Consider the following 11,443-nt stretch of genomic DNA (forward strand, 5'->3'; position numbering starts at 1 on the left):
GGAAACCGTCTAAATACACATTAGTTACCATATGAAGTAATAATGGGATGCACAGGGACCGCTCGCAGCCCCAGCAAGGATATTGCTGGAGTAGTTCTCCAGGATTTCTAGGGACTTATTATTATTTAATATTTAGAAAATTATATGCTATGAATGTGTACTCGGCAGCAAACAGAGAAGCAAAAATTAACAAGATGTTAGCCCTCTGGGAACAACCCATGTTCTAGAAGACACACCATTCATCCATGGCTCCCAAAGAGTTCGTCACTAAAAATGGAAGTGGATTTTTCTCCTTGGCACAGTAAATGTGGAGTGAGATGGGATCGGGAGCCGTTGCTCTGCTTTCAGATAAGAGTAGAATTGGGACAACATTCAGGTGGCTGGTGTTAGTCTATGGTTGTTGATCTTCTTTTGTTTTTCTTTCTTTTTATGTATTTATTTTTTAGAAGTACTGGGGATGTAATCTAGGAGCATTTTACCTCCAAGCTACACCTGTAGCCCTATCTTTTATTCTTTATTTTGAAACAGGGTCTCACTGAGTTGTGAAGGGCCTCACTAAATAGCTGAGGCTGGCCGCAAACTGCGATCCTCCTGTCTCAGCCTCCCAAATGCTGGGATTATAAGCGTGAGCCACCACGCCCTGCTTCTTTTGCTTTTCTTAAAGAATTTTTTCTTTCTTTTTGGTACTGGAGATCGAACCCAGGGGTAGTCTACCTCTGAGCTACACCCTCAACCCTTAAAAAAATTTTTTTGTTTTAAACTTTCAAAAAGGGTTTTGTTAAGTTGTTGAGGGTCTTGCTAAATTGCCAGCACTGGCTTTAGACTTGTGATCCATCCTCCAATCTCAGCCTCCAAGTACTGGGATTACAGGCATGTGCCACCACATTAGGCCTGTCTTTCTTAAAGAATTCTTTTTTAAAAAACTCATCATTTTATGTATTATTGAGGCTTCTAAAGGTCAAGACTTAAAGTTCTTCCTAGATAATAAGACAAGCAAAATGCCATAGACATGAATCTTAATCACATTTCTAAACTTGCTGGGTTATATTTTTGTTTTAAAATGACAGTCAGTTTTTAAGGTCACGTTTTGACACTTCCCCCAGGCAGAAGCAGAGAGCTGAGATATATGAGGCATGGTAATGGGGTTAAACATAACAGTCTCTGTTGACCCGTAAAAAGGAGGAATAAATTTTCCCTCTTTGTACACGAGGAAGCCAGAGCAACATTCTCCATAGCAATAAAGCTAGTTGTACCTTATTTACTCTTGTTCTCTTTCGTGTTCACAACAGCCCCTTGAGAGTGGCATTGTAGCATCATGTTATAGACTAGAAAACAGAAGCTCAGAGAGGGTGAGCAAGTTACCATCATCTCACAGCCAGGAGGCTACAGAGCCAGGCCGGGCTCTTGCCCAAAGCATCTACTTGTCACGCTATGCTACGCAGCTTCTGATGTTGGTGCAGATTTCACACGTGTGACAGTTCTGACACCTTCACGACCTACGTACTATTCCTTTATATTTTTAAGATATGAAAAACAACAGAAAAGTCTTACAATTCTGTGGGTCCTATTTTCTCAAAACCTAAGGAGGACTTGAGCATGTGGTGGTGGGTAGCTAGATAGACTTTGGAATATTCAGAACTGAAGTTCGAGGACTTCTCCTTGTCCCTTCTTGGTCCTTGGTCTGCCCCACCAGACCTGCTTTGTAGGAAAGACTCACTTCTTTCCTCTCATGGACCACCTCCAGGTTGGCGTCTTCTCTCCCACCTCCGAGCTTTAGCATATGTTGTCTGTTATCTGCCCAGAGCATGGCTTTTCTTTGTCATGATCAAGAAAGCTCCTACTCAACTCGTTCTCAGCTGAAGCACCATCTTGTAGGGCAGCCTTTCTTGTCCTCTAGACTTGATCTATTCCCCTCATCTCCAGCTCTCTGACCTTCTTAGCATCTGCTATACACAATTGAAATTCATTCTTTAAAATCTGTTCTTTAGCCAGGCATGATGGCGCATGCTTGTAATCCCAGCATTTGGGAGGCAGAGATCAGGGGATCGTGGTTCATGGACTGCCTTGGCTACTTAGTGAGGCCCTCCACAACTTAGTGAGACCCTGTTTAAAAATAAAGAATAAAAAATAGGCCAGGGGGTATAGCTCGGAGGTCGAATGTCCCTGGGTTATATCCCAGACCCACACACATGAAATATAAAATCTGTCCTTTCCTGAAGCAGGTGGAACTATAATCTATTCTTTTTAGGATTAGAAACATCTAGATACCCAGTGTCTTCTTAGAAGGACATCTTTATCATGAAAGTCCTAGATGGGCCAGCATGGTATCTGGGGAGAGGAAGTATGGAATGATTAGCTTAGCCAACCCAACTTCAGGCCTTTGTGGAAACTTTCCTTTATTTAGTTCCTTTTCTCCATGTCTTCTCCTTTTTAGAGATGGTGGTGGGATCTTGGGAACAAAGCGGCAGAAAGTCCAGTCGGACTGACTCTGGTCTTGTTCATAAGCTAAAGGAGCATAAAGAGTCCTATGGCTCACAGAGGTCTGCCAGACTACCTGGGAAGAAGTCAGGGCAAGATCCTGGGGATGAAACTGTGCAGGTGATAATAGAGTGCTCATTGGTTTAGCCTATATTCTGTATATGACTAAAGACCTGGGGTTGTAGACTTAAAACCTTTTTCATTACTATAACTAGACACAGCCTTCATGAGCCTTGATGTCTTAAGATTTGGAATCTGGAGCCAGCTCTGTGAGGCCAGGTTCTATATAGACCAGGTCTTGGGTTCATTTCTACTTCCCAGGGCTGTTTAAAGGCTCATCTGGAAGCAGGCACAAGCAGGAAATTTAATAGCTACAAAACATGAACTTACTCATATGGCAGTTCATTCTGGTCCAGAAAGTCCTCCACGGTGACGCCATCTTCTGCTTTAACACGGAAGTCAACTACACTGTGAGGTTGGATTTGTGCGGCAGAATCGGGTTTCCAGAAGTCAATCTGCATAAACATCAAGGAATACTCTCATTAGACTTCTACAGTTCAGTGGGTGACTTAGCATCTGAGGGAACACCGTTGCTCCTCTCCATTGAGGTATTTGCAAAATCAAATTATCCATTAAATCTCTTAGACATATCAGAACAGGACCAAGCAGTTAAATGTTGGTTAAAATGTTTACAAATACATATGTAACTTTAATGAATTACCAACAAGCAGGAGGAACACATATTTATGTTTCTTCTGGGTTACACTCCAGTTGTCCTCTTGTACCTGGCTTAAATAATGCTGCCCCCTCTGTTGATTCCTTTAGTTTATCTGCCATGTTTCTCAATTTTTCTTTTCTTTTTTTTATGGTGCTGGGGATGGAACCTAGGGGCATTCTGTTTTTGAGCTACACCCCTTGCCCTATTTTTTATTCTTTATTTTGAAACTAAGTCTCACTGAGTTGCAAAGGGCCTCACTAAGTAGCTGAGGCTGTCTGAGAACCAAGTTTCTCCTGTCTCAGCCTCCCAAATGCTGGGATTACAGGTGTGAACCACCACGCCCAGCTCATCCCTACTCTTTCTTGAACAGGGTCTCGCTGAGTTGCAAAGGGTCTCACTAAGTAGCTGAGGCTGTCCGAGAACTGAGATCCTCCTGTCTCAACCTCACAAATGCTGGGGTTACAAGCGTGGGCCACCACATCTGGCTCAATCTTTTTTTTTTTTTTTAATCAGTGCTCTCTGCACCTGAATGACATTATTTTTCTTGCATCTTTGTCTTAGGGGCTGCTCTGGAAGAAGCTCTATTAAGAAGCTAGCTTTCCACTCAAAACAATAAATGCCTAATGATATTTTGCTGATGATTCTATGACAACCTTGAGTACTATTTTTTAAAATCTTAAACTGGAAATTGCCTTCTCTAACCTCCTAAGCTTTTGCCAAACATTGGAACACTACATATGAACGTGCAGGTTTAAGATTTTTTTGTGAGAATGACAGATTCCTTAAAGGGGAGTGTTACACACATGTTTAGCAAAAACGTGCAGACCTAAAGTGGGGTTGCTTAAAATTTCTCCTTGACATGGAGAAAATTGGTTAGCAAATCTGTCAATGTGCAACATACAGGGTGTTGCAAATGTGATGAAGATTTATTCTACCCAACATAGTCTCTGGTAATTTCCATGAGAAACATAGCTGGAAATCAGGAGCAACGGGCTATTTAGCAATGCACCAAGTATGGATACAAGTAATAAACTCTAAGCAATAGCACAGGAAATAACATGAATTTCAGGAATTATGAAGAACTGACAAATTAGATTTATGCCTTCACTATGGGAAACAGGTGAGATATATAAGATGTAGGGATTTGTACTTGGAAGGCTAAGACAGGAGGATCTCAGGTTCAAAGCCAGGCTCAGTAATTTAGTGAGATCCTCAACAACTTAATATGACTCTGTTTCAAAATAAAAAATAAATAGAACTCAGGGTGCAGCTCAGAGGTAGAATGCCCCTGGGTTCAGGCTTCAATTACCCTGTTGCTCCCCCTATACTATGTTGGGGATTAAATTATCTGTTAGGATGTTATAAAACTGAAGTTATAAAATTATAAATGTGGGGAATTGAGTGCTAGAGGACCATACAGAACATTTATTCAATGATAAAGAGATGTCTTTAAGTGACAACCTTCTGAGAATTCCAACTTAATCAGCCAGTATCTAATACCTAGCGTCCTTTCTGAGTCTAAAATATGCCACACAACTAGCACGAATGAAAGATAAAATAGAATGTAAGTTTTAAATTCTTTTGGGGTTTTAAGATTTACATATAAAAGGCTAAATAATGGTGTTGGGATTCTTTGGTTCTTCCTAATTTTGACATATTTGTCTTTTTACATTGTATTTGACTCTAAGTTGAGCATCTGATAGATTCCTTATTTATCTTGGGGGAAATTTTCCTTTCTAGTTAAAAAATGAAGTAACTTCTATTCGCAGCTTGATTTCAAAACAGCAAGGGGGAATGGACTGGAGTAGCAGCAATGCTTAGGACACTCAAAGACAGTAGCCATGTTACTACAGACAGAACAAAGCATCTCTTAAATGTGGGAAACACAGATCTGAAGAAAGACCAGAGAAAAGAGAATAGGTTTTATGGTGAATGTCTCCAAGAAAGGAATTGGTACAACCTTGATTGTAAGGAGATTAAAAAAAAACACCTTCCCATATAATTACAGATGAAATAGGACCGGCTGCTGGAGCCCAACACGATCACAGACCTTGCCAATACATTCAGCTTCAAAAAGGACATGTTCAAAAGCAGAGAGGAAGGACACATGGCCAAGGATGAACACCAAGGATGGCCTTGTGATGCTCTTATCAGGAAGGCCGAGTCCCAGAATATACTGCACATTCACAATTGCAAAGGAGATTAAGACTCTATTTCAATCATGTTGGAAATTAAAAAAAAAAGGAAGAAGAAACATATATCCTACTGTTTGGAGCTAAAGTATGGTGTTTTTAGCTGGAGGAGAGAAAAGAGCCCCTCTTATTTGGCCCTGTCTTTCCAAAGAGGAATTATACTATCATTCACTTTTTCTACTTTTAAAGATGAAAGATGAAATTACCAATGAGACAAGTCATGAATTTTCACATGAAATTTAAGCAGAAATACTTTCTCTGGAAAAAGAAATATATATATTGAGGTCCAACAGAGACAAGATAGGTCATTATACTGATATGTAATTTGTATTCAAAATCTCTCAAATCTAATGATAGTAATAATCAAATATTTACATATTTTTTCATGTAACTCTTAAGTGCTTTACTTATATTAATTAACTCTCACAACAATCTTCTAAGGTAATAATTATTTTACAAACGAGCAAGTGGAGGCCCAGAGAGGTGTCCAAGGCCCAGCCATAAAGCAGCGGGGGCCAGGACTTGAACCAGGGACCCTCAGAACAGATTCTCTGCTCCTGACAACCATAAAATGCTGAAGTTTTGATAACTAGAAAATACTGCAGATGTGATTGCAGAACTTTCTCAGCAATATTGAAAGAATCAGAGCTTGAAGGGCTCACTGGGGAGTAAAGGGGGTGGTAGAGTGGTCTTGGATTTCATAAACAGAAAAACAGGTGAATCCCAGAAGCAGGAGCTCCTGGGGCCTGGCATGGATTCCAGCAAAGATGCAGAGTAAACTGGAAGCAGATGGACTTGTGAACACTCAGAAGAGGAAGCTGGGTAAATGAGTGAATTACAAAGGAGGTACTATTTTGGTGCAGACTCTCTCCTCTTTTTAATATTTTCCTTTATTATTGGCAAAGGCATACTTATTACACTTGCTGGTGGTACAAAGTTGGTGGGAAGAATGTTTTTCCTGGATAACCGAATACATTAAAAAAATCTAAAAGGAGTCTATCAAGATAAAATTGAGCCATATAGATTTAAAATCTTGCACTTTGGTAAAAAATCAATTAGGCAAGAACTGAAGGAGGGGTATCTTGTTTGAAGGTGATTCAGACGGGAAAATAAATAACCTAATGATTTTGATTAACAAAAGTTTAACGGAAGCTAAGAGTGTTCTTGTGACTACTCAAGATGCTCAAAAGAATCTTAGGCCCCATCAATAAATGTCTGCTTTACAGATGAAGGTCCGCAACGGTCCTGTCGCAGGTATTAATCAGAGCACACCTGGGGGCCCATTGTCAATTCTGCTGGCTACATTTTTAGAAAGAAATGTAGACAGGAAGACTGAGCTGTGTCCAGAGGTGACCAGAATGATCAAGTGTCTGTAAGTCAGTGCTAAGAGAAATGATGGGAGGCTTACAAAAGATAAATGTTAGAAGTAGCACAATATTTAGCTCAGCTAGGTCTAACGGGTCAAAATTAGAGAATGTGGCTTTCAGCTCAGGAGGAAGAAGGAAACAACGAGGAGGATTTGCAAGGCAAATGGGCTGGTCTGAAAAGTAGTGAACCTACTGTCCTTGGAAGTACTTAGAGTTTAGCAGGGCTAGCAACCAGGAAGGCTGTTTCCTGGAGGGAATCCCAGATTAGAGAGGAAGACTGGAATATATGACTTTCTATTTTCATGCAGTTTAAAAGTTCTGCTTCCGTAATTCCAGTACTCTACCTTCCTTCAGTTCTCTTCACCTTACAAGCTAGAAAATGAAAGATAGAGAAATAGAGGGATATATAGATATTCAGGAGCTAGAGAATCAGTGCATGTCTATGAAGAAACAGTTATCAGCCCAGGCTGAACTATTTGTGATCAGAAACAGCTTTCTGCTCTTGCTATATATACAATTAAAAATGTTGGTTCTCACCCCGTATAGAGTGATTTTTAAAAAAGTTGCATAGATATTTTATTTTCTTGAAAGCAAAATAAAAGTATAGAAATTGCTGGTGGTTTTTTACCCCCCACCCCATCCCCATTCATATCGTTAAGGGGATCGGAATCAAGGTCATGAAGACACAAGCTGTTTGATTTGGAATGAAAGAAAATCAAAGAGAACAGATGATACATGGGATGTGGAAATGAATTTGAAGTTGGATAACAGCCCAGTTTTTCAGCAATATCCATGTTGATCATTTTTCTCCTTCGCCCTTAGAAGGGAAATGACTGCACATTCGATGTTCTCTGACCTTCGAGCCAGTTCCAAATCCCGTGTCACACTGTCAGCCCTTTTAAAACGTCTGCATGGATTTATAATGCCATCGGGTTTATGGCCATCTAATTTAGGCAGAAAAAAAAGTACTGTGGCATTAAATGCTTTCCAAGGCTTATTTCTTGTCACTCTTAACAACTTTAGTTAATAATGCCTGGTATTCTACCTCTGATCCCAGTATGATCAGGTTTTAAGGTAGTTGTGAAGAAAACCTAAAGTGTAGAATTGTTACTGACCTGAGTGGTGCTGGCCAGCTGGTGGATTAAGTCGATGTCATGTTTCTCGGCAACATTGACACGGAAAACCTTATCGCTAAATGGTGAAATGGAAGAAGAAAAGATGATTGGGAAAAATTGGTAATGTGTCCAAACTTTTTGGGCTACCAAAGAATTAAAAACTCGCTCTTTGAAGAATTGTTTACCTACCCTTCAAAGTGCTCACCAGAAGGATGAGCAGATGCCAGGGCCACCGTCGCCAGAACCAGGAACAGCAGCATCGTGTCTGTCTAGGTCTGTTGGGCGAGCAGGGTCCCACCGGCTTTTATAATCCAGAATGTTCTTTCCGCCCTTCTCCAGATTGCAAATAACACTATCAGATCTTGATTAATGACTTTCCTGGCATCGCTGTGGAAAGTCTGAGAAATATCTTTTCCAACACCTGTGGAAACAGAGCAAATTATTTATCTAATTTGGAGTTCGACCTTGAATAGGGTGGTGGGGGGAAGGAGTTTTCAATAAAATCTTGCAGGTTGCAGTCTTTTTGCTTCATTTTGAGTCAAGAAAGACACTCAGTAAGTTCTATAGATTTAAGTATAAGTTTGATGAGTTTTGACACATGTATACACCTATGTATTTTACATACTAAACAAGGTATTGAACATTTCCTACCCTAAAAAGTGCTCTTGAGCACTTTTTTTTGCTGGTACTGGGGATTCAACCCAGTGGTATTCTACACTATATTACATCCCCAGATAATTTAATTGTTTTTTAAACAGAGTCTTACTGGGCTTCTGAGTCTTGCTCAGTTTCTAAGGCTGTCCTTAATCCTGTGATCCTCTTGTTTGAGCTTTTCAAGTACTGGGACTACAGGTTCTTACTACCGCACCCACTTTGAGTACCTTTTTCCTCTATTTTCAGCCGGGTGTGGTGGCACACACTTGTGATCCCAGCATTTGGGAGGCTGAGACAAGAGGATCACGGAGGACAGCCTCAGCTACTACTTAGTGAGGCCCTTTGCAACTCAGTGAGACCCTGTTTCAAAACAATGAATACAGGTCCTTTGCTAAATGCCCATATTGGGAATATTTCTTCTGAACACGTAGTTTACATTTTAGTTTTCTCACAGTTATCTTTTGATGAGCAGGCATTTTAAATTTTGATCGTTTCATTTTATACTTCTTATTATAATTAGTACCTTTACCTTTTTCTAGAAGCTTTCCCTATTCCAAGGTCTCAACACATTCACTTATATTTTATTATAGGTGCTTTGTAGTTTCTGGCCTTTATGTTTGATATAAAGTATGGATCAATATTTTTAATAGGAATATCCAGTAGATCTAGTTTTTTCTTCCTTAAGTTGCATTAATTTCTTTATCAAAGTTCACTTGATGGCTGGGCGTGGTGGTGCATGCTTGTAATCCCTGCACTTGGGAGGCAGAGGTAGGAGAATCATACAGGTTCGAAGCCAGCCGCGCTGGCGTAAGAGACCCTGTTTCAAAAATATAAAAATAAGCCGGGCGTGGTGGCGTACGCTTGTAATCCCCGCCCTTGGGAGGCAGAGACAGGAGGATCGCACAGGTTCGAAGCCAGCCGCGCGCGCTGGCTTAGGAGACCCTGTTTCCAAATAAAAATGTTAAAATAGGTCTGGGAGTGTAGGCCGGAGGTAGAAGGACTTCCAGGAACCCCAGTACCACCAAAAAAAAAAAAAAAAAAAAAAAAGTTCACTTGCCATCTGTGGGGGGGCAATTTCCCAACTTCCTGTTTTGTTCCATTGATATATCTAATTTAATACAACTACTAAAATGTCTTGGCTACTATACTTTATAGTAAGTCTTAAGAGCACATACTATGTGTTCTCTAACTTGATTCTTTTTAAAGATTGCTTTGGCTGTTATAACTTTTGTATAGATATGCATGTCTTAGTATCAATTTTTCAATTTCCATGAGAAATCTTACTGATATTTTGATTTGTATTGCACTAAATCTGGAGATCAGTTTGAGAAGAACTGATTTTACAATAGTGAGGCTTTATTTCTTATGGTACAGAGAACTACATAAGCGTTATGGCTAGATGAGGACTGTCCTCTGAAGGGCTTATGAAATTAATGTTCAGTGTTGATGTCACAAGGGTTGTAATCTCACTGGTGAATAAACGCGTGGAAATGGATTTACTGGGTGGTAACCTGGACAGGTGGGTTGTGGCTAGAGAAGGTGGGTCCCTGGGGGTGTGGCTTTAGGGACTGTTTTTATCTTTGAATCCCTTTGCGGCTGGCTCTTTTGCTTCCAGCCTTCATGATGTGAGAGCAGAGCCCTTGCTTTCTCCCTCTCTCTGCTTCTCCCTACCATGATCTGAGATCTATAAAACCTGGCCTCATGTTGAAGATCTGAAATTTCCAAAAAATTGTGAGCGAATAAATCTCCCTTTCTTTAGGTCATGTGTCCAGTTGTTTTGATGTTGACAGAGACCATAATCTTCCTGTTTGTACCAATTCTTTTATTCCCTTGACCCATGGGGGTGATGTGCAGGTGGGCCCAGGTAGATATTGTGTACATAGGTTTATGTTACAGTTGATGTATACTGAGTTTAGGAAACTTGAAATCTTGAGAAGGAAATACCAGCAAATTTGTCCAACCTTTGCCCCAGAGGAGATATCATTTTTATTATCTTGTATAGCAACAGATTCTTTGCCCCTGGAAGGGAGGCAACATCTGTATCTTCCAATCTGTCTGATATGCAAATATCCTCGTAAAGATAGTTCAGAATAAAAGCTGTCCTAAGACATGCAGAAACAGAGGGACCCATGGAGAATTGCTCTCAGCAATACCTCCCACTTTCTATATCTTTTTTAGTGAATGTTCCCATGAGTAGACTACTTGGTTAGTCACTCTTATCTGACTGACACAGGCCAGGATCAGAGTCACTCAACTTGTCTAAGATGACAGTTACTGACGGTCATTATCAACAGGACTACGTGGCACATAAGGGCCTTCAGCCACGCTGACCTCAGCCAGATCTCCCCCGGTTATTGGATTCAACAAGCAGAACAGATAGCATAAGCCAGCAGTGTTTGCCTTGGAAAGCCAACTAGCCTTCTCCTGAAGCTTTAGTATTGACTATTCTACTTCATCTGAGGCAACAATCCAGGTATAACAGGATATATTAACTATTGTCCAAACTCCACTGTGGGCTTTAAGGAGGAAGTCTAGGGCAAGTTTATCATCTATTACAACCCTGGCCAGTGACTTAGGACTGACCTGCATGCCTTCCACATCTAAGGTGGTTTTAATGTACTTTGCATGTGTGTGTAACATAATCCTTAATCCAGGATTACATTTAACTGATGTTGCCTCTTTAGTCTCTATCTGGACTAGAGCTCTAATCTTAATCTGTAATGATACTGACATTTTTTAAAGAACACAAGGCACTTATTGTGTAGAATGTCCTTCAGCTTGGATTGTCCCTGTGTTATGATTTTGTTAGCAGATAAATCAAATTTCAATAACAAAACTTCCTGTGTATAAAGTATATAAATATATGGGTATTTTTATCCACACAACTTATTAAAAAGTTGGAAATTTAGGCTGTGAAAA

The 11,443-nt window shown here is 40.2% G+C and overlaps 1 protein-coding gene across 1 annotated transcript in view; it reads right to left on the reverse strand.

Moving 5' to 3' along the window:
• CPB1 (carboxypeptidase B1) overlaps window positions 1-8,130 on the reverse strand; it is a gene marked incomplete at both ends in the record, with an annotated part of 33,578 nt that extends 25,448 nt beyond the window's left edge. The window contains 3 exons of the mRNA XM_080695543.1: window positions 2,869-2,993; window positions 7,871-7,946; window positions 8,060-8,130. Coding sequence (XP_080551669.1) covers window positions 2,869-2,993; window positions 7,871-7,946; window positions 8,060-8,130 — 272 coding nt within the window. The remainder of the gene's footprint in view (window positions 1-2,868; window positions 2,994-7,870; window positions 7,947-8,059) is intronic.
• Window positions 8,131-11,443: the final 3,313 nt, after the last annotated feature.

This window comes from Muscardinus avellanarius, assembly GCF_963383645.1.
Source record: "Muscardinus avellanarius genome assembly, chromosome: 5".
Taxonomy (NCBI): domain Eukaryota; kingdom Metazoa; phylum Chordata; class Mammalia; order Rodentia; family Gliridae; genus Muscardinus; species Muscardinus avellanarius.